General features: G+C 44.3%; 1 protein-coding gene across 5 annotated transcripts in view; it reads left to right on the top strand.

Moving 5' to 3' along the window:
• The window catches only part of LOC110531748 (polymerase (RNA) III (DNA directed) polypeptide A), a 54535-nt gene extending 34047 nt beyond the window's left edge, over positions 1 to 20488 (top strand). Inside the window, exons 22-33 of one of the 5 annotated variants that reach the window (XM_036988550.1) lie at positions 1994 to 2029; positions 4414 to 4500; positions 6313 to 6395; positions 7635 to 7805; positions 9223 to 9316; positions 11865 to 11957; positions 13467 to 13631; positions 15658 to 15822; positions 16233 to 16364; positions 18894 to 19026; positions 19728 to 19921; positions 20305 to 20488. In XM_036988550.1, the coding sequence (XP_036844445.1) occupies positions 1994 to 2029; positions 4414 to 4500; positions 6313 to 6395; positions 7635 to 7805; positions 9223 to 9316; positions 11865 to 11957; positions 13467 to 13631; positions 15658 to 15822; positions 16233 to 16364; positions 18894 to 19026; positions 19728 to 19876 (1308 nt within the window). In that variant the 3' untranslated portion in view covers positions 19877 to 19921; positions 20305 to 20488. Of the gene's footprint in view, positions 1 to 1993; positions 2030 to 4413; positions 4501 to 6312; positions 6396 to 7634; positions 7806 to 9222; positions 9317 to 11864; positions 11958 to 13466; positions 13632 to 15657; positions 15823 to 16232; positions 16365 to 18893; positions 19027 to 19308; positions 19526 to 19727 lie in introns of those variants that run through there. The other 4 variants (XM_036988548.1, XM_036988544.1, XM_036988559.1 and 1 more) reach the window with 4 other exon arrangements.
• The last annotated feature ends 396 nt before the right edge of the window (positions 20489 to 20884 follow it).

The following is a 20884-nucleotide window of genomic DNA, read 5'->3' as shown; positions in this document are numbered from 1 at the left end:
CCTGAAGCATAAAGAGAGAACTGGATCGCTTCATGCGTAAAGGCACCGGTATAAGGGCCCAATACAGTGTCTGATACCATCAACAGATGACTGTCTTTATATCTTGTCATTTTAATATATTTCCACTAATATTTCTGAATGCAATTTAATCCTTTACAATGTAGTCCAGTTCATGTTTAGGAATACAGAAAATAATTTCACCTGTGCACCTGGCAGGTTATATTATTATTATTATTATTATTATCATATTTTTCATTTCTACTTTGTCAGAAGAAGCTGTAACTGGACTTTATTAATGACTTTAACTCTTATTACTAATTTAATTTACAAATCAAGTTGATCAAATGGAAACACTGTAGTGTTTTATTGTACAGGGAATGAAAATAGACTACAGGCCTACGTTGTTGTTGTTTTCTTCTTAGGACTTAATAGAATTACACAAAACAACATATCCTTGACGATCCATCTAAACAACTAGTCTTTTTTTATTTTTTTTTTTTATTTCCACAAGTATTTCTTTATGCAATTTAATCCTTTACAATAGTTTATGCACTATTTATCAAGCTTGTTTGTGCTCCTTGCGGGTTGATATGCATCTGAGGCATATGCTAAAGGGGATGCCCAGCAACGTTCTCTAGTGGGTACTGGTAGGCTGAAAGGCCAGGCAGTTCTAGTGTTAAGGACGTGTCCATGAGACCTCCGTGCTCTAGGATTCCTCCTTTAAAGATGTATACCATGAGACCTCCGTGCTAGGATTCCTCCTTTAATGACTTGTACCATGAGACCTCCGTGCTCTAGGATTCCTCCTAATAAAGACATGTCCCATGAGACCTCCGTGATCTAGGATTCCTCCTTTAATGACTTGTACCATGAGACCTCCGTGCTCTAGGATTCCTCTTTAAATGACGTGTACCATGAGACCTCCGTGCTCTAGGATTCCTCCTAATAAAGACATGTCCCATGAGACCTCCGTGCTCTAGGATTCCTCCTTTAATGACTTGTACCATGAGACCTCCGTGCTCTAGGATTCCTCCTTTAATGACGTGTACCATGAGACCTCCGTGCTCTAGGATTCCTCCTTTATTGACGTGTACCATGAGACCTCCGTGCTCTAGGATTCCTCTTTTAATGACGTGTACCATGAGACCTCCGTGCTCTAGGATTCCTCCTTTAACGACGTGTCCCATGAGACCTCCGTGCTCTAGGATTCCTCCTTTAAAGACGTGTACCATGAGACCTCCGTGCTCTAGGATTCCTCCTTTAATGACCTGTACCATGAGACCTCCGTGCTCTAGGATTCCTCCTAATAAAGGCGTGTCCCATGAGTACTGTGACTAGAAATGCATCTTTTCACATAAAAAAAAGCTTCTCTAAACATTAAAAGCATCTCTAAACATGTATTACCATTTATAATGTATGTTGTTCTAACAGGGTTTGTGTATATTGTTACTGTTTCTTCGTCAGTACATGCTCTGTAATCCAGAGGCTTATTTGAAGGTATATTACGTATATTGGTGATTTAGTCTCCCTAGGCAGATGGGGCTTACGTCCCATTTTAACAATGGTCCGTCATACACACTCAGGGTCTGGAAGTTCTGATGCTGGTTGATGGGGACGGAAGCCTGAAGGATTGTCATTCGTTATTGTTGGAACGGTTCCACCCCCTTTTTTTTGTATATAAACTTTTAATTGGAATGTTGAAAGTCAGATCAGCACAAGGGGTCAAGGACTTGTACGACACCTTCTGGTTTCAAATGAATAGGCCTATCCGTTATCAGCTAATTAACTGATTTCAAGATAGCAGCATAATCACCTTCTTTTTTTCTCCATTTGTTAGTTTTATTTCATTTTTGTTTCTAGTCATTACCATATTTTAATGATGAATAATGTGTGGGCGCCCGTGCGCGCACACGGAGTTGATTTAAAGGAACGTGTGGTAAGGTTGATCCAGTTTACTCTGTGGTTTCTGTCTTACTTTGTCCCCCGCGTCAAGGCCTTGACAGACACGGGCTCAGAGAAGTATATGGAGGTACGGTGTCTAACGTGCATCATGTCTAGGTAATGGTGTGAGACTAACCACGGTGACAACAGCACCGTTTCAAACATTGCATTCAGTCAGTTGGTCAATAAAGTTTGGCTTTTTCAATGTGTGGATTAAAGTACTGATCAGGCAAGTGTTGAATCGTAGTAGGGGGTTTGATTTAATCAAATAAATTAAACGTTGTACATATTTTAAATACATTTTATTGTAGAATGCATCCACAATTGATTTGAATGTTATTTTACTAATCGTGTAAGAGTTGCATCGTTATAGGGTTTTGATCAACAGAATGTTTTTGGCAGGTTTGATTTAAATGGATTGTAGAATGAAATGGAATGAGTGTTTCCTGTTCTGTGATGTTACTGTCTGTCCTGCACAGCCTGACCTAGTGCGTAGTGCTGTGTTGAAAGACCAGTTTTACACTGTGCAGCTCTGCTGGTGTGTTGTGTGGAAGCATGATCTCCTAACAGTTCTGTTGATTTACCAAGGTCTGTACACTACATTATGTACTAAGTAACCCAGGGGCAAAAGTGGTTGAAGAGGCATCACTTTACAACCATCACTTTACAACCATCACTTTAGAACCCCTTTACAACCACCACTTTAGAACCACTTTACAACCATCACAACCATCACTTTAGAACCCCTTTAGAACCATCACTTTACAACCATCACTTTACAACCACTTTACAACCATCACAACCATCACTTTAGAACCCCTTTAGAACCATCACAACTATCGCTTTAGAACCCCTTTACAACCATCACAACCATCACTTTAGAACCCCTTTACAACCATCACTTTAGAACCACTTTACAACCATCACTTTAGAACCATCGCTTTAGAACCCCTTTACAGCCATCACTTTAGAACCACTTTACAACCATCACTTTAAAACCATCGCTTTAGAACCCCTTTACAACCTTCACAACCATCACTTTGGAACCCCTTTACAACCTTCACAACCATCACTTTAGAACCCCTTTACAACCTTCACAACCATCACTTTGGAACCCCTTTACAACCATCACTTTAGAACCACTTTACAACCATCACTTTAGAACCCCTTTCCCTTTACAGCCATCACTTTAGAACCACTTTAGAACCATCGCTTTAGAACCCCTTTACAGCCATCACTTTAGAACCACTTTAGAACCATCGCTTTAGAACCATCGCTTTAGAACCCCTTTACAACCATCACAACCATCACTTTAGAACCCCTTTACAACCATCACTTTACAACCACTTTACAACCATCACTTTAAAACCATCGCTTTAGAACCCCTTTACAACCTTCACAACCATCACTTTGGAACCCCTTTACAACCTTTACAACCATCACTTTAGAACCACTTTACAACCATCACAACCATCGCTTTAGAACCACTTTACAACCATCACTTTAGAACCCCTTTACAGCCATCACTTTAGAACCACTTTACAACCATCACAACCATCAATTTAGAACCCCTTTACAGCCACCACTTTAGAACCACTTTACAACCATCACAACCATCACTTTAGAACCATCACAACCATCACTTTAGAACCACTTTACAACCATCACAACCATCACTTTAGAACCCCTTTACAGCCATCACTTTAGAACCCCTTTACAGCCATCACTTTAGAACCCCTTTACAGCCACCACTTTAGAACCACTTTACAACCATCACAACCATCACTTTAGAACCATCACAACCATCACTTTAGATCCCCTTTACAACCATCACAACCATCACTTTAGAACCATCACAACCATCACTTTAGATCCCCTTTACAACCATCATTTTAGAACCCCTTTACAGCCATCACAACCATCACTTTAGAACCATCATTGTAACCAGTTTACAACCGTCATTTCTACCAGCTTTTTATTTATTTATTTAATAAATTGTATTTTCCCCACTGGGTTTCTAAAGTGTTACATCTCAACAGGAGTGAATTATTGACATCTTATCTTATCATGGCTGTTATTGACATGGCTCTCTCTCCCTCCCTTTATCTCTCTCTCTCCCTTTATCTCACTCTCCCTCTCGCTCTCCCTTTATCTCATTCTCTCTCTCCCTCTCGCTCTCCCTTTATCTCACTCTCTCTCTCTCTCCCTTTATCTCACTCTCTCTCCCTCTCGCTCTCCCTTTATCTCATTCTCTCTCCCTCTCGCTCTCCCTTTATCTCTCTCTCTCCCTTTCTCTCACTCTCTCTCTCTCTCTCCCTTTATCTCACTCTCTCTCTCCCTCTCACTCTCCCTTTATCTCATTCTCTCTCCCTCTCCCTTTATCTCCCTTTATCTCATTCTCTCTTTCTCTCAATCTCTCTCCCTTTCTCTCACTCTCCCTTTATCTCACTCTCTCTCCTCTCCCAACCAAAGGAGATCAAAAAGTTCATCAAGGCTACATCTGAGAAGATCAAGAAGACCAGGGACAAATACGGCATCAACGACAATGGCACCACTGAGGTAGACCTTTTCATCCTTTACATTCAACACAGTCACAATGACATCTCTTTTTCAAGCAGTCCATCCAGGATTTAGCTGTTTCCCATCACTGCACTATTCCTGCATAAATGGGGCGGCAGGGTAGCCTAGTGGTTAGAGTGTAGGGACGGCAGGTAGCCTAGTGGTTAGAGTGTAGGGACGGCAGGTAGCCTAGTGGTTAGAGTGTAGGGACGGGAGGGTAGCCTAGTGGTTAGAGTGTAGGGGCGGCAGGGTAGCCTAGTGGTTAGAGTGTAGGGACGGCAGGTAGCCTAGCGGTTAGAGTGTAGGGACGGCAGTGTAGCCTAGTGGTTAGAGTGTAGGGACGGCAGGTAGCCTAGTGGTTAGAGTGTAGGGACGGCAGGTAGCCTAGCGGTTAGAGTGTAGGGACGGCAGTGTAGCCTAGTGGTTAGAGTGTAGGGACGGCAGGTAGCCTAGTGGTTAGAGTGTAGGGACTGCAGGTAGCCTAGTGGTTAGAGTGTAGGGACGGCAGGTAGCGTAGTGGTTAGAGTGTAGGGACGGCAGGTAGCCTAGTGGTTAGAGTGTAGGGACGGCAGGTAGCGTAGTGGTTAGAGTGTAGGACTAGTAACCGGGAGGTTGCAAGTTCAAACCCCCAAGCTGACACGGTACAAATCTGTCGTTCTGCCCCTGAACAAGGCAGTTAACCCACTGTTCCTAGGCCGTCATTGAAAGTAAGAATTTGTTCTTAACTGACTTGCCTAGTTAAATAAAGGTTTACAAATAACAATAATAAAACAGTCAGCGCAGTGCAATATTACCACATAAATATATAATCACTACAAAATAAGGGCTCGCAATTTTAACCGATCACCGCAATTTTACAACGTAAAATGACTAAATCAACCAACTTTTCACCGTCAAAGCTTTTTTGTGACAATTTAAACCGAAAATCACCAAAGCCTTACTTGATTGTATAAATTATTTATCTGCATCTGTCCATTAGCCCATCTTAGTGTAAATTAGGGCTGTCCCCGACAAAAAAAAATCCTCTTCTTTCGACCAATCAATTAGTCAACATTTTTAAACATGTATTTTTCCATTTATAGACACACCCTATGTGTTTTCATAAAACTATATATATATATAAAACTATATACTATATATACAAACTATATGTTTGTCATATGCTTTAATCGCACTGTTTGATGAAATAAGATACAAATGCCTCAAGAGGGAACCAGAGATCAAGATAACCAGAAGGAAAAACCCTTAACCTCAACCATCCTCATCCCGCTCTTCCTGGCTTTTACAGGTTCTGCCTTCACTCTCCTGAAGTTGCAGGTAATAGGTTACAGTACACGAGGAGTGTGCAACATTTCTCATGTGTAATGCAAACTTCTTACAATGTCCACCGATCTGCGTGCCAATTATGGTTTTCATGTGCACGTTTTTCGTGGAACAGTTTTTTAAAATTTATTATAACTTATTCGTTTCTCCAAAAATGTATCTCATGGGGCAGCTTCATGAAATGGGTGTCCATGGGCCGAGCCTAAGATCACCATGCGCAATGCCAACTGTCGAGTGGTGTAAAGCTCACCGCCATTGGACTCTGGAGCAGTGGAAATGCGTTCTCTGGAGTGATGAATCACGCTTCACCATCTGGCAGTCCGACGGACGAATCTGGGTTTGGTGGATGCCAGGATGCCCTATAACTGTAAATCTCAGTGTAAATCCTCTTGCTCACGTTCTCTCTCGCTCTCTCTCTCTGTTGTGCTCTCTGTCTCGCACTCTCTCTCTCTCTCTCTCTCTCTCTCTCTCTCTCTCTCTCTGTTTCAGCCCAGAGTTCTGTATCAGTTGGACCGCATCACTCCCAGCCAGCTAGAGAAGTTTCTGGAGACCTGCAGGGACAAGTACATGAGGTACTGTGTCTGTGTACATGAGGTACTGTGTCTGTGGTGGTCACTGCTCAGAGATGGCTGTGTCTGTGGTGGTCACTGCTCACAGATGGCTGTGTCTGTGGTGGTCACTGCTCACAGATGGCTGTGTCTGTGGGGGTCACTGCTTACAGATGGCTGTGTCTGTGGGGGTCACTGCTCACAGATGGCTGTGTCTGTGGGGGTCACTGCTCACAGATGGCTGTGTCTTTGGTGGTCACTGCTCACAGGTGGCTGTGTCTGTGGTGGTCACTGCTCACAGATGGCTGTGTCGTTGGTGGTCACTGCTCACAGATGGCTGTGTCTGTGGTGGTCACTGCTCACAGATGGCTGTGTCTGTGGTGGTCACTGCTCACAGATGGTTGTGTCTGTGGTGGTCACTGCTCACAGATGGCTGTGTCTGTGGTGGTCACTGCTCACAGATGGCTGTGTCTGTGGTGGTCACTGCTCACAGATGGCTGTGTCTGTGGTGGTCACTGCTCACAGATGGTTGTATCTGTGGTGGTCACTGCTCACAGATGGTTGTATCTGTGGTGGTCACTGCTCACAGATGGTTGTATCTGTGGTGGTCACTGCTCACAGGTGGTTGTGTTAATGGAGTGATAAGTAACCTTGCTTGAAACTTGGGAGACTTGTGTTCGATCCCCAAGCTAATGCCTAGGAGTATCTTGGGAGACTTGTGTTCGATCCCCAAGCTAATGCCTAGGAGTATCTTGGGAGACTTGTGTTCGATCCCCAAGCTAATGCCTAGGAGTATCTTGGGAGACTTGTGTTCGATCCCCAAGCTAATGCCTAGGAGTATCTTGGGAGACTTGTGTTCGATCCCCAAGCTAATGCCTAGGAGTATCTTGGGAGACTTGTGTTCGATCCCCAAGCTAATGCCTAGGAGTATCTTGGGAGACTTGTGTTCGATCCCCAAGCTAATGCCTAGGAGTATCTTGGGAGACTTGTGTTCGATCCCCAAGCTAATGCCTAGGAGTATCTTGGGAGACTTGTGTTCGATCCCCAAGCTAATGCCTAGGAGTATCTTGGGAGACTTGTGTTGAACCCCCCCTGTAGGACACACTATGCCCATTGATCCTATGTCTCAATCCTATCTGTCTGAATACTTGTGTTAGCTCCCCAGGTTAATACTTAGTCCTTTAGCTCAGCGGATCAACCCAGGTTTGAACCCCCGGTAGGTAACACTTTACCCATTCATCCTTACATGTCTGTTTCCCCCAGAGCTCAGATGGAGCCGGGCTCAGCAGTAGGAGCCCTGTGTGCCCAGAGCATTGGGGAGCCTGGGACCCAGATGACCCTGAAAACCTTCCACTTTGCTGGGGTAGCCTCCATGAACATCACCCTGGGGGTCCCGCGCATCAAGGAGATCATCAACGCCTCCAAGAACATCAGGTGAGTCGGGGGTCAAAGCCCTTATCAAGCTACTTTTGAAATGGCTTTAGGACAGGAGGATTCAGATCTGAGCCTGGAGGTCCAGAATACTGCTGGTTTGCTGTTCTAAATTATACTTAATTGTACCCGCCTGGTGTCCCAAGTCTAAATCAGTGTTTGATTAGAGAGGAAGAATGAAAATCAGCTGTGGAACTGGTTTAGGATGGTCAGTCAACATCAGATGTGAGTCAGAGCTGGACTTGGAGAAGTCTCTGTTAATCCTCTCACTTTTCTCTCCAGACTACTATAGTAGAAGGATCATGAAGGCTTGCTCATTGTTACAAGTTACTAGGAGAAGTTCAGATTCAATCAATTTCACCCTGAAGCATAAAACCTAAAAACAGATAAATAATTCCTTGTCTTCCTGACTGAACAGGAATACGGCCTGAATCCCAAATGGCATCCTATTCCTTATATAGTGCACTACTTTTGACCAGAGCCCTATATAGGGAATAGGGTGCTGTTTGGACCCAGCCGGGGTCCTTCAGAGTGGACCGCCAGGCGCCGTGTTCCATTAGCTCTGATTGGTGTCTGCTTCTACATGACCAGACAGCCAAGAAGGTTCTTCCAATCACAGTGCCCAACTGTGATGTTCCCCCGTCAGCCGGTAGTTATTCTGCTCCGTGTCCTAATCACACGGCCCTGGAGAGAATCCTGGAGAAGGAATGAATACACCTTCGAGAGAGGGGGAGGGAGGGAGGGAGGGAGGGAGGGAGGGAGAGAGGGAGGGAGGGAGAGAGGGAGGGGGAGGGAGAGAGATCAGAAGAGCGAGGGAGGGAGAGCGATACAGAGAGAGGGAGCATAAGAGCGAGGGAGGGAGAGCGATACAGAGAGAGGGAGCAGAAGAGTGAGGGACGGAGAGAGATACGGAGAGAGAGAGGGAGAGAGATTCAGAGAGAGGGAGCAGAAGAGCGAGGGACGGAGAGAGATACAGAGAGAGGGAGCAGAAGAGCGAAGGACGGAGAGAGATACGGAGAGAGGGGGCGAGGGACGGAGAGAGATACAGAGAGAGGGAGCAGAAGAGCGAGGGAGGGAGAGAGATTCAGAGAGAGGGAGCAGAAGAGCGAGGGACGGAGAGAGATACAGAGAGAGGGAGCAGAAGAGCGAGGGAGGGAGAGAGATTCAGAGAGAGGGAGCAGAAGAGCGAGGGACGGAGAGAGATTCAGAGAGAGGGAGCAGAAGAGCGAGGGACGGAGAGAGATACAGAGAGAGGGAGCAGAAGAGCGAGGGAGGGAGAGAGATTCAGAGATAAGAGAGTCTGGATCTCAAGCCAATTGCCTCGCCAAACAATGAGCAGTAGCCCATCCGTTTTAAATGGCACTCTATTCAGAATGACACAAACCTTTATATTAAAGGGCTTCTGTTGTGTTCCCATCAGCACACCTATAATCAGCGCTCACCTGGATGTGGACGACGACGCAGACTTCGGCCGGCTGGTGAAAGGGAGGATTGAGAAGACCCTTCTGGGAGAGGTAGCTCGCTATTCAGCACGTCCTGTAGCTACTCTACAGGGACAAATCTGTCACCGCTGTCAATGTCCCCCTTTTTCTCCACAACATCACGAGTCACACGATGGAGTGATTCCCGCTCCTGCAAGGTTGCTGTGCTGTTTTGAAAACGTGTGATTCTGGCATCGTGCTCAGCACTACAGTTTTCAATACTACATTTTTATTATTTTTTTAATTTCACCTTTATTTTTTAAGTAGGCTAGTTGAGAACATGTTTACAGCTGCGACCTGGCCAAGATAAAGCAAAGTTAAGCAAAGAGTTACACATAAACGAATGTACAGTCAATAACACAAAAGACAAGAAAAATAGAAAAACATCTATGTACAGTGTGTGCAAATGTAGAAGAGTAGGGAGGTAAGGCAATAAATAGGCCATAGAGCGTTGGACTAGTAACTGGAAGGTTGCAAGTTCAAACCCCTAGAGCTGACAAGGTACAAATCTGTCGTTCTGCCCCTGAACAGGCAGTTTAACCCACTGTTCCTAGGCCGTCATTGAAAATAAGAATTTGTTCTTAACTGACTTGCCTAGATAAATAAAGATAAAATAAAAAATAGAGGTGAAAATAATTACAACTTAGTATTAATAGTGGAGTGATAGATGTGAATGAAGTAAGAATGCTTGTGGATCACTATAATTCAGAACATGGTTCCATAGAATGCTGACAGGCTCTCACAATCAAATCAAAGTCTATTTGTCACATGCGCCAAGTACAACAGGTGTAGTGGTCCTTAGTGAAATCCTTACTTACAAGCCCTTAAGTGTAGTGGTCCTTAGTGAAATCCTTACTTACAAGCCCTTAAGTGTAGTGGTCCTTAGTGAAATCCTTACTTACAAGCCCTTAAGTGTAGTGGTCCTTAGTGAAATCCTTACTTACAAGCCCTTAAGTGTAGTGGTCCTTAGTGAAATCCTTACTTACAAGCCCTTAAGTGTAGTGGTCCTTAGTGAAATCCTTACTTACAAGCCCTTAAGTGTAGTAGACCTTAGTGAAATCCTTACTTACAAGCCCTTAAGTGTAGTGGTCCTTAGTGAAATCCTTACTTACAAGCCCTTAAGTGTAGTGGTCCTTAGTGAAATCCTTACTTACAAGCCCTTAAGTGTAGTGGTCCTTAGTGAAATCCTTACTTACAAGCCCTTAAGTGTAGTAGACCTTAGTGAAATCCTTACTTACAAGCCCTTAAGTGTAGTGGTCCTTAGTGAAATCCTTACTTACAAGCCCTTAAGTGTAGTAGACCTTAGTGAAATCCTTACTTACAAGCCCTTAACCAACAATACAGTTTTTTAAGAAAATACCCCCCAAAAAACAAAAGTAAGAGATAAGAATAACAAATCATTAAAGAGCAGCAGTAAATAACAATAGCGGGGTTATATACAGTGGGTACCGGTACAGAGTCAATGTGCAGGGGCACCGGTGTCGAGGTAGTTGGGGTAAATATGTACATGTAGGTAGAGTTATTAAAGTGACTATGCATAGATGATGACAGAGTAGCAGCAGCGTAGACGAGGGGGGGGACAATGCAAATAGTCTGGGTAGTCATTTGATTAGGTGTTCAGGAGTCTGATGGCTTGGGGGTAGAAGCTGTTAAGAAGCCTTTTGGACCTAGACTAGGCGCTCCGGTACCGCTTGTTGTGCGGTAGCAGAGAAACCAAGGCTAAAACAAGTCTAACTTAGCTGACTAAGTGCATTGATTAGTGTTCTAGCTCTGCTAGATGGCCTTTAGCCTGAGCTCCGCTAGCTGGCCTTTAGCCTGAGCTCCGCTGGCTGGCCTTTAGCCTGAGCTCCGCTAGCTGGCCTTTAGCCTGAGCTCCGCTAGCTGGCCTTTAGCCTGAGTTCCGCTAGCTGGCCTTTAGCCTGAGTCCCGCTAGCTGGCCTTTAGCCTGAGCTCCGCTAGCTGGCCTTTAGCCTGAGCTCCGCTAGCTGGCCTTTAGCCTGAGCTCCGCTAGCTGGCCTTTAGCCTGAGCTCCGCTAGCTAGCTGGCCTTTAGCCTGAGTCCCGCTAGCTGGCCTTTAGCCTGAGCTCCGCTAGCTGGCCTTTAGCCTGAGCTCCGCTAGCTGGCCTTTAGCCTGAGCTCCGCTAGCTGGCCTTTAGCCTGAGCTCCGCTAGCTGACTCGAATACTGAGCACTATCTCTCACCTCACAGGATGTCTGTTCATTATTCACCATTCAAGGATTAGTCTTGAAACTTTGATTTGCTTTTTATAGTTACAAATAATAATCTTATTTCCCCTGCCTTTTCAAAGTTTAATGTAACTATTAGGATGGCATTTGGACCATATAATAATCTAGCAGAGATGTTACCAAAAACAACCCTGTCATTTCAAATGCACAACACACAATGCACAACACGTAACACTCAATTTGAAATACTGGCTCCTGCAAACACACTGTTTACGGTATACTTACTGTGTACTTGAAAATAAAATAACACCGTTCTGCCATGGCAACAGACAATCAATGTTTGCCATTTGACTTGTAAACGATTGAATGTACGTATCAGACTCTTTCCCTGACAGATTTCAGAGTACATTGAAGAGGTGTTTCTGCCAGACGACTGTTTCATTCTGGTCAAGCTGTCGCTGGAGAGGATCAGACTGCTACGGCTAGAGGTACCAACATAGAAATACACTTATTCTAGTCATTCTATGACCTGTTCTATTCATTCTATTGCTATATTATTCTATGGTATTCTATTCCTTATTTTTCCATGACTATTTTTATTCATTCTATTTCTATGTAACTATTCTGTTGACGTTTTCTTTTTTGTTCTATATGACTATATGCATTCTATATTACTTCTATTCATTCTATTTCTATATGACTTTCCTATTCTAATTCTATATGACTATTATATTCATTCTATATGACTTCTATTCATTCTATTTCTATATGACTTTCCTATTCTAATTCTATATGACTATTCTATTCATTCTATTGACTACACTATATAACAAAAGTATGTGGACACCCCTTCAAATGATTGGATTCGGCTATTTCAGCCACACCTGTTGCTAACAGGTGTATAAAATTGAGCACATATAATCTCCACAGACAAACTTTGGCAGTAGAATGGCCTTACTGAAGAGCTCAGTGACTTTCAATGTGGCACTGTCATAGGATGCCACCTTACCAACAAGTCAGTGTGTCATATTTCTGCCCTGCTAGAGCTGCCCTGGTCAACTTTAAGTGCTGTTATTGTGAAGTGGAAACGTCTAAGAGCAACAACTGCTCAGCCGCGAAGTGGCTGTCCTCGGTTGTAACACTCATTGCCGAGTTCCAAACTGCCTCTGGAAGCAACGTCAGCACAAGAACTGTTCGTCGGGAGCTTCATGAAATGGGTTTCCGTGAGAAGGGCAGCCGCACACAAGCCTAAGATCACCATGCGCAATGACAAGTGTCGGCTGGAGGGGTGTCAAGCTCGCCGGCATTGGAATTTGTAGCAGTGTAAAGGCGTTCTCTGGACGGATGAATCACGCTTCACCATCTGGCAGTCCGAGAGACAAATCTGGGTTTGGCGGATGCCAGGAGAACGCTACCTGTCCTACTGCATAGTGCCAATTGTAAAGTTTGGTGGAGTAGGAATAATGGTCTGGGGCTGTTTTTCAGGGTTCGGGCCCCTTAGTTCCAGTGAAGGGTAATCTTAACAGTACAGCATACAATGACATTCTAGACGATTCTATGCTTCCAACTTTGTGGCAACAGTTTGGGGAAGGCCCTTTCCTGTTTCAGCATGATAACAATGCCCCCGTGCACAAAGAGAGGTCCATACAGAAATGGTTTGTCGATGAACTTGACTGGCCTGCACAGAGGCCTCAACCCCATCAAACACCTTTGGGATGAATTGAAACACTGACTGCGAACCAGACCTAATCGCATACCATCAGTGTCAGACCTCACTAATGCTCTTGTGGCTGAATAGAAGTAAGTCCCCGCAGCAACATCCCCGCTCTCTCGTTCTCTGCTCTCTTTCTCTCTCTCGTTCTCTGCTCTCTTTCTCTCTCTCGTTCTCTGCTCTCTTTCTCTCTCTCGTTCTCTGCTCTCTTTCGCTCTCTCATTCTCTGCTCTCTTTCTCTCTCTCGTTCTCTGACTCTTATCTATTTCTGTCTGTCTCTCCCCAGGTGAATGCAGAGACAGTCCGCTACTCTATCTGCATGTCTAAGCTGAGAGTGAAGCCTGGAGACATAGCTGTACACGGGGAGGCAGTGGTCTGTGTATCTCCCAGGGAAAACAGCAAGAGCTCCATGTACTACGTCCTCCAGTCTCTAAAGGATAACCTGCCCAAGGTAAGAGTAACGCTGTGTCCCAAATGGCACCCTATTCAGCCCACTGCTATTGACCAGGGCCCGTATTCCCTATATATAGTGAACCACTTTTGACCAGGGCCCGTATTCCCTATATATAGTGAACCACTATTGACTGGGGCCCGTATTCCCTATATATATAGTGAACCACTATTGACCAGGGCCCGTATTCCCTATATATAGTGAACCACTATTGACCAGGGCCCATATTCCCTATATATAGTGAACCACTATTGACCAGGGCCCGTATTCCCTATATATAGTGAACCACTATTGACCAGGGCCCGTATTCCCTATATATAGTGAACCACTATTGACCAGGGCCCGTATTCCCTATATATAGTGAACCACTATTGACCAGGGCCCGTATTCCCTATATATAGTGAACCACTATTGACCAGGGCCCGTATTCCCTATATATAGTGAACCACTATTGACCAGGGCCCGTATTCCCTATATATAGTGAACCACTATTGACCAGGGCCCGTATTCCCTATATATAGTGAACCACTTTTGACCAGGGCCCGTATTCCCTATATATAGTGAACCACTTTTGACCAGGGCCCGTATTCCCTATATATAGTGAACCACTATTGACCAGGGCCCGTATTCCCTATATATAGTGAACCACTATTGACCAGGGCCCGTATTCCCTATATATAGTGAACCACTATTGACCAGGGCCCGTATTCCCTATATATAGTGAACCACTATTGACCAGGGCCCGTATTCCCTATATATAGTGAACCACTTTTGACCAGGGCCCGTATTCCCTATATATAGTGAACCACTATTGACCAGGGCCCGTATTCCCTATATATAGTGAACCACTTTTGACCAGGGCCCGTATTCCCTATATATAGTGAACCACTATTGACCAGGGCCCGTATTCCCTATATATAGTGAACCACTATTGACCAGGGCCCGTATTCCCTATATATAGTGAACCACTATTGACCAGGGCCCGTATTCCCTATATATAGTGAACCACTATTGACCAGGGCCCGTATTCCCTATATATAGTGAACCACTATTGACCAGGGCCCGTATTCCCTATATATAGTGAACCACTATTGACCAGGGCCCGTATTCCCTATATATAGTGAACCACTATTGACCAGGGCCCGTATTCCCTATATATAGTGAACCACTATTGACCAGGGCCCGTATTCCCTATATATAGTGAACCACTATTGACCAGGGCCCGTATTCCCTATATATAGTGAACCACTATTGACCAGGGCCCGTATTCCCTATATATAGTGAACCACTATTGACCAGGGCCCGTATTCCCTATATATAGTGAACCACTATTGACCAGGGCCCGTATTCCCTATATATAGTGAACCACTTTTGACCAGGGCCCGTATTCCCTATATATAGTGAACCACTTTTGACTGGGGCTCTGGTCTAAAGGGTTGAACTAAAAACGTTAATCTTGTGTCAGTCTTCAGGCAGGTCTCGCCATGGATTATTTTAGTGAATTGTTTCTTTCATGATATCAACAAGGGGCTTTATGATTAGAAATGTATAGAATTCACCAGGCGGTAATGCTGCCAAGCCTCTGTACAGTTCATTATAGTGTGTCCCCTATAATCTACTCCCTCTCTCTCATCTCTCCTTTCCTCCCTCTCTCTGTCCCCTCTCTCCTCCCTCTCTCTGTCTCCTCTCTCTCTCTCTCTCTGCCCCCTCTCTCTCCTCCCTCTCTCTCTCTCCTCCCTCTCTCTCTCCTCTCTCCTCCCTCTCTCTCTCCTCTCTCTCTCTCTCTCTCATATCTCTCCTTTCCTCCCTCTCTCTGTCCCCTCTCTCTGTCCGCTCTCTCCTCCCTCTCTCTCTCTCTGTCCCCTCTCTCTCTCTCCTCCCTCTCTCTGTCCCCTCTCTCTCCTCCCTCTCGCTGTCTCCTCCCTCTCTCTGTCCTCTCTCTCTCTCCTCCCTCTCTCTGTCCCCTCTCTCCTCCCTCTCTCTGTCCCCTCCCTCTCTCTCCTCTCTGTCTCTGTGGTGTTACTAGGTGGTGGTACAGGGTATCCCTGAGGTCTCCAGAGCTGTCATTCACATCGACGAGCAGACCGGCAAGAACAAGTACAAGCTGCTGGTTGAGGGAGACAACCTACGCAGTGTCATGGCAACCCACGGTGTCAACGGCAACAGGACCACCTCAAACAACACCTATGAGGTAACTAGACTGTAGAAGCCCCTCCTCCAAAAACAAACGGCAACATATTATCGTCCCATTTATTGGTCGAATTTCAAATGATAATCTCATTGATTGGCCTGAACCAATTCTCTCAATGACAGCTGTTGTTGTAAAAGAGGGGCTTTGTTAAATAAATGAATTGATTGAATTCCCCAATGCGTCTGTGCCGAGAACCAACAGACTGTTCTCTCCTCCAGAACAATCTACTTTCCCCGCGGCGGGGATCCTAGTTTGATCCCAGCATGAGCCTTAAGCATTTCTGTTCTGTCTGCTCTGTCTCCCTGCTGCTCCTCCTATCCTCCCATTTAATGAATCATACAAACATCAGTTTGGAATTCTAGTCTCCTTTAAACAGAATCGACTGATTGATTGTCTCTCTGTTTTTCCAGGTTGAGAAGACGATTGGTATCGAGGCTGCTAGGTCCACCATCATCAATGAGATCCAGTACACCATGGTGAACCACGGCATGAGCATCGACAGGCGACACGTCATGCTCCTGGCTGACCTCATGTCCTATAAGGTCGGTGAAAAGATGGAGAATGTTTTATTCAAAGACTAATAATAATGAGGGAGTTTTTTTTTTTTTAAGTTTGTTTTGTGACGACAGATGAAGTCCTCTGTTTGCAGTTTAGATGCAAAATTCCTGGAACTTTTAATACATTCCCTGGTTTTCCCGAAATCCTGGTTAGAGGATTCCCGTAATAAATCATGCAACCAGGATTTCTGGAAAAACTGGGAATTTATTGAAAGTCCCCAGAATTTTGCTAACCTGTGCCGGACGACGCTGGGCCAAACCCTCCCCTAACCCGGACGACGCTGGGCCAAACCCTCCCCTAACCCGGACGACGCTGGGCCTACTCTCAGCTAATGTCATATTTTACATGTGTTTTCCATTGAAATACAGTACGAGTCAAAAGTTTGGACACCTGCCTCCCGAGTGGTGCAGCGGTCTAAGACACTGCATCGCAGTGCTAGCTGTGTCATTACAGATCCTGGTTCGATTCCAGGCTGTGTCGGGAGACCCGTTAGTGACCGGGAGACCCATGAGGCGGCGCACAATTGGCCCAGCGTCGTCTGGGTTAGGGGAGGGTTTGGCCCAGCGTCGTCCGGGTTAGGGGAGGGTTTGGCCCAGCGTCGTCCGGGTTAGGGGAGGGTTTGGCCCAGCATCAAAACTATGAAATAACACATATGGAATCATGAAGTAACCAAAAAACTGTTAATCAAAATATATTTTATGTTTGAGATTCTTCGAAGTAGCCACCCTTTGCCTTGATGACAGCTTTGCACATTCTTGTCATTCTCTTAACCAGCTTCATGAGGTAGTCACCTGGAATGCATTTCAATTAACAGGTGTGCCTTGTTAAAAGTTCATTCGTGGAATTTCTTTCCTTAATGCGTTTGTGCCAATCAGTTGTGTTGTGACAAGGTAGGGGTGGTATACAGAAGATAGCCCTATTTGGTAAAATACAGAGTCCATATTATGTCAAGAACAGCTCAAATAAGCACATTACTTTAAGACAGGTCATTCAATCTGGAAAATTTCAAGAACTTTTAAAGTTTCTTCAAGTGCAGCCGCGGAAACCATCAAGTGCTATGATGAAACTGTCTCTCAAGAGGACCGCCACAAGAAAGGAAGACCCAGAGTCACGTCTGCTGCAGAGGATAAGTTCATTAGAGTTACCAGCCTCAGAAATTGCAGCCCAAATAGATGCTTCACAGTTCAAGTAAATGAACATTAAATTCTCTAGCAAGAGCTCTGGTGGACATTCCTGCAGTCTGCATGCCAATCGCATGCTCCCTCAAAACTTGAAACATCTGTGGCATTGTGTTGTGTAACAAAACTGCACAATTTAGTGGCCTTTTATTGTCCCCAGCACAAGGTGCACCTGTGTGTAATGATCATGCTGTTTAATCAGCTTCTTGATATGTCACACCTGTCAGGTGGATGGATTATCTTGGCAAAAGGAGAAATGCTCACTAACAGGGATATAAACAAATTTGTGCACTAAATTTGAGAGAGATATGCATGTTGTGCTTATGAAACATTTCTGGGGTCTTTTTATTTCAGTTTGTGACACATGGGACCAACACTTTACATGTTGCGTTTATATTTTTGTTCAGTATATTTTTTTAACTAATACAATTGCTCAAGAAAAAGATTTAGTTTAATAAAAACAACATCTCTGTATGTGATAGGACACAATATGCATAATAAAGTATGTAATGGGTTTTAAGTAATAGGGTTATGGAATAGGATAATGTAATAAGATAATGTAATAGGGTTATGGAATAGGATAATGTAATATGGTTATGGAATAGGATAATGTAATTAGATAATGTAATAGGGTTATGGAATAGGGTAATGTAATAGGGATATGGAATATGATAATGTAATAAGATAATGCAATATGTTTATGGAATAGGATAATGTACTAAGACAATGTAACCGGGTTATGGAATATGATAATGTAATAAGATAATGCGATATGGTTATGGAACAGGATCATGTAATAGGGTTATGGAATAGGATAATGTAATAAGGATGTGTAATATGGTAATAGAATAGGGTTATGCAATTGGATAATGTGATAGTGATATGAAACAGGATAATGTAATAGCATAATGTGATACGGATATGCAATAGGATAATGTAATAGTGATATGAAACAGGATAATGTAATACGATAATGTGGTAGCATAATGTGATACGGATATGCAATAGGATAATGTAATAGTGATATGAAACAGGATAATGTAATACGATAATGTGGTAGCATAATGTGATACGGATATGCAATAGGATAATGTAATAGTGATATGAAACAGGATAATGTAATGTGATACGGATATGCAATAGGATAATGTAATAGGGATATGAAACAGGATAATGTGGTAGCATAATGTGATACGGATATGCAATAGGATAATGTAATAGGGATATGAAACAGGATAATGTGGTAGCATAATGTGATACGGATATGCAATAGGATAATGTAATATGATAATATATAGGGTTATGCAATAAGGATCATGTATTTTCCATCCATAGGGTGAGATCCTGGGTATCACCCGGTTTGGCCTGGCTAAGATGAAAGAGAGCGTGTTGATGCTGGCGTCCTTCGAGAAAACTGCCGACCATCTTTTTGACGCTGCGTACTTTGGTCAGAAGGACTCGGTCTGTGGTGAGTTTCAGGCTTCCTCTTACTGTTGCAGAGTCACAGAAATACAGCTACTCGATAACAAAGAATAAACTGGCTTTTTGTTGTCTAAAATAAAAAAAAACATCTGTCCTTTCCACAACTTCTCTCATTCATTGCACTGATCTGACATAACTAATTAGCCACCTGTCAAGTGTTTTCACTACATGAAATGGAGACGGAAGAGCGGTCGGATTTCCAGCCATTGAGAAAGAAATCCCAGACACGGCTGATTGAGCGCAATCTCTCTGTCTCCTCTGGTTCCAGGTGTATCTGAATCTCTCTTGTCTCCTCTGGTTCCAGGTGTATCGGAATCTCTCTGTCTCCTCTGGTTCCAGGTGTATCTGAATCTCTGTCTCTTCTGGTTCCAGGTGTATCTGAATCTCTCTGTCTCCTCTGGTTCCAGGTGTATCGGAATCTCTGTCTCCTCTGGTTCCAGGTGTATCTGAATCTCTCTTGTCTCCTCTGGTTCCAGGTGTATCGGAATCTCTCTGTCTCTTCTGGTTCCAGGTGTATCTGAATCTCTCTGTCTCCTCTGTTTCCAGGTGTATCTGAATCTCTCTGTCTCCTCTGGTTCCAGGTGTATCGGAATCTCTCTGTCTCCTCTGGTTCCAGGTGTATCTGAATCTCTCTTGTCTCCTCTGGTTCCAGGTGTATCTGAATCTCTCTGTCTCCTCTGGTTCCAGGTGTATCTGAATGCATCATCATGGGAATCCCCATGAACATCGGTACAGGACTGTTCAAGCTCTTACACAAGGCTGATAAGGACCCCACGCCACCCAGGAGACCCCTGCTCTTCGACAGTCCCGACTTCCACATCCCCTTGGTTACATAGTAGAACCCAGGGCTCGTGTCTGTCCCACACCCAACATCTAATAATGTAAAATAATATGGTCATTTAGTAGATGCTTTAATCCAAAGGCTCCTACAGTTACAGTGACACATCTGCAGTATATGTGGCCATTGTGGGAATCAACCCCACAACCCTTACTGTACTGATCTGATCAAGGCACTCTCATTGTATATGCTGCTTTTGCTATCTCTGTGTGTGTGTGTGTGTGTGTGTGTGGGGGGGGGGTTAGGGTGGGGTTAGGGTTAGGGTGGTGTGGGGTTAGGGGGTGTGTGTGTGTTTGTGGCGTTGGGGTGGTGTGTGTGATGGAGCAAAGAGAGCATGGGGCCTCTCCGTGAAGCTTCATATAATAACATCTTCCTTTTGGCTTTCTGTTTATTGTGTTATTTTATACCACTTCTTCTAATTCACAGGACTACAGGTGAGAGAAGTGCCTGTCAAAACGTCTCCAGCTCTTCCACAATGGAACACGGACGTTCCCCTGTTTTTTTATTTGTTTAGTCGTGGCCTCATGCTAACTCTCTTTATTATGTTCCTTGTCTGTTTTCCCCACGCTTCCCCTTTCTGAACTGACAATAAAGTGACGCTGGAAAGAGAGACGCGTTGAAGTCACTGATTTGATTAGAAAATATGGTTTGATGTTGTTCACTGGCTGAAAGGAGCCTGTTCCCAGGTCTGTAGAGTTTGTGCTTGACGCTGAAAGGAGCCTGTTCCCAGGTCTGTAGAGTATGTGCTTGAGCCAACTCTCCTGACTGTCATTGACACACAGCTTTGTTATGCCATTCATGTTTGGTGTGACACTGATTTGAACGACCTTGAGAGGACTTGGCTGAAGCACAGAGCCATCTGGAGCCTGGTTACAATGAACCCTGTGTATACTATGTTGATAGCCTTGGATGCCCAGGCTTCTCTCCTGTTGCTTCTTAAGGTGAGGTTTACTATATGGTGACTGTTCTCTAAAGCCTCAATCAAATTGGATTTTTGGGTTTACTG

The sequence above is a fragment of the Oncorhynchus mykiss genome, chromosome 1 (assembly GCF_013265735.2).
Source record: "Oncorhynchus mykiss isolate Arlee chromosome 1, USDA_OmykA_1.1, whole genome shotgun sequence".
NCBI classification, from domain to species: domain Eukaryota; kingdom Metazoa; phylum Chordata; class Actinopteri; order Salmoniformes; family Salmonidae; genus Oncorhynchus; species Oncorhynchus mykiss.
The sequence above is the reverse complement of the archived record's forward strand: the minus strand, read 5'-3'. Positions and strand labels throughout refer to the sequence as shown.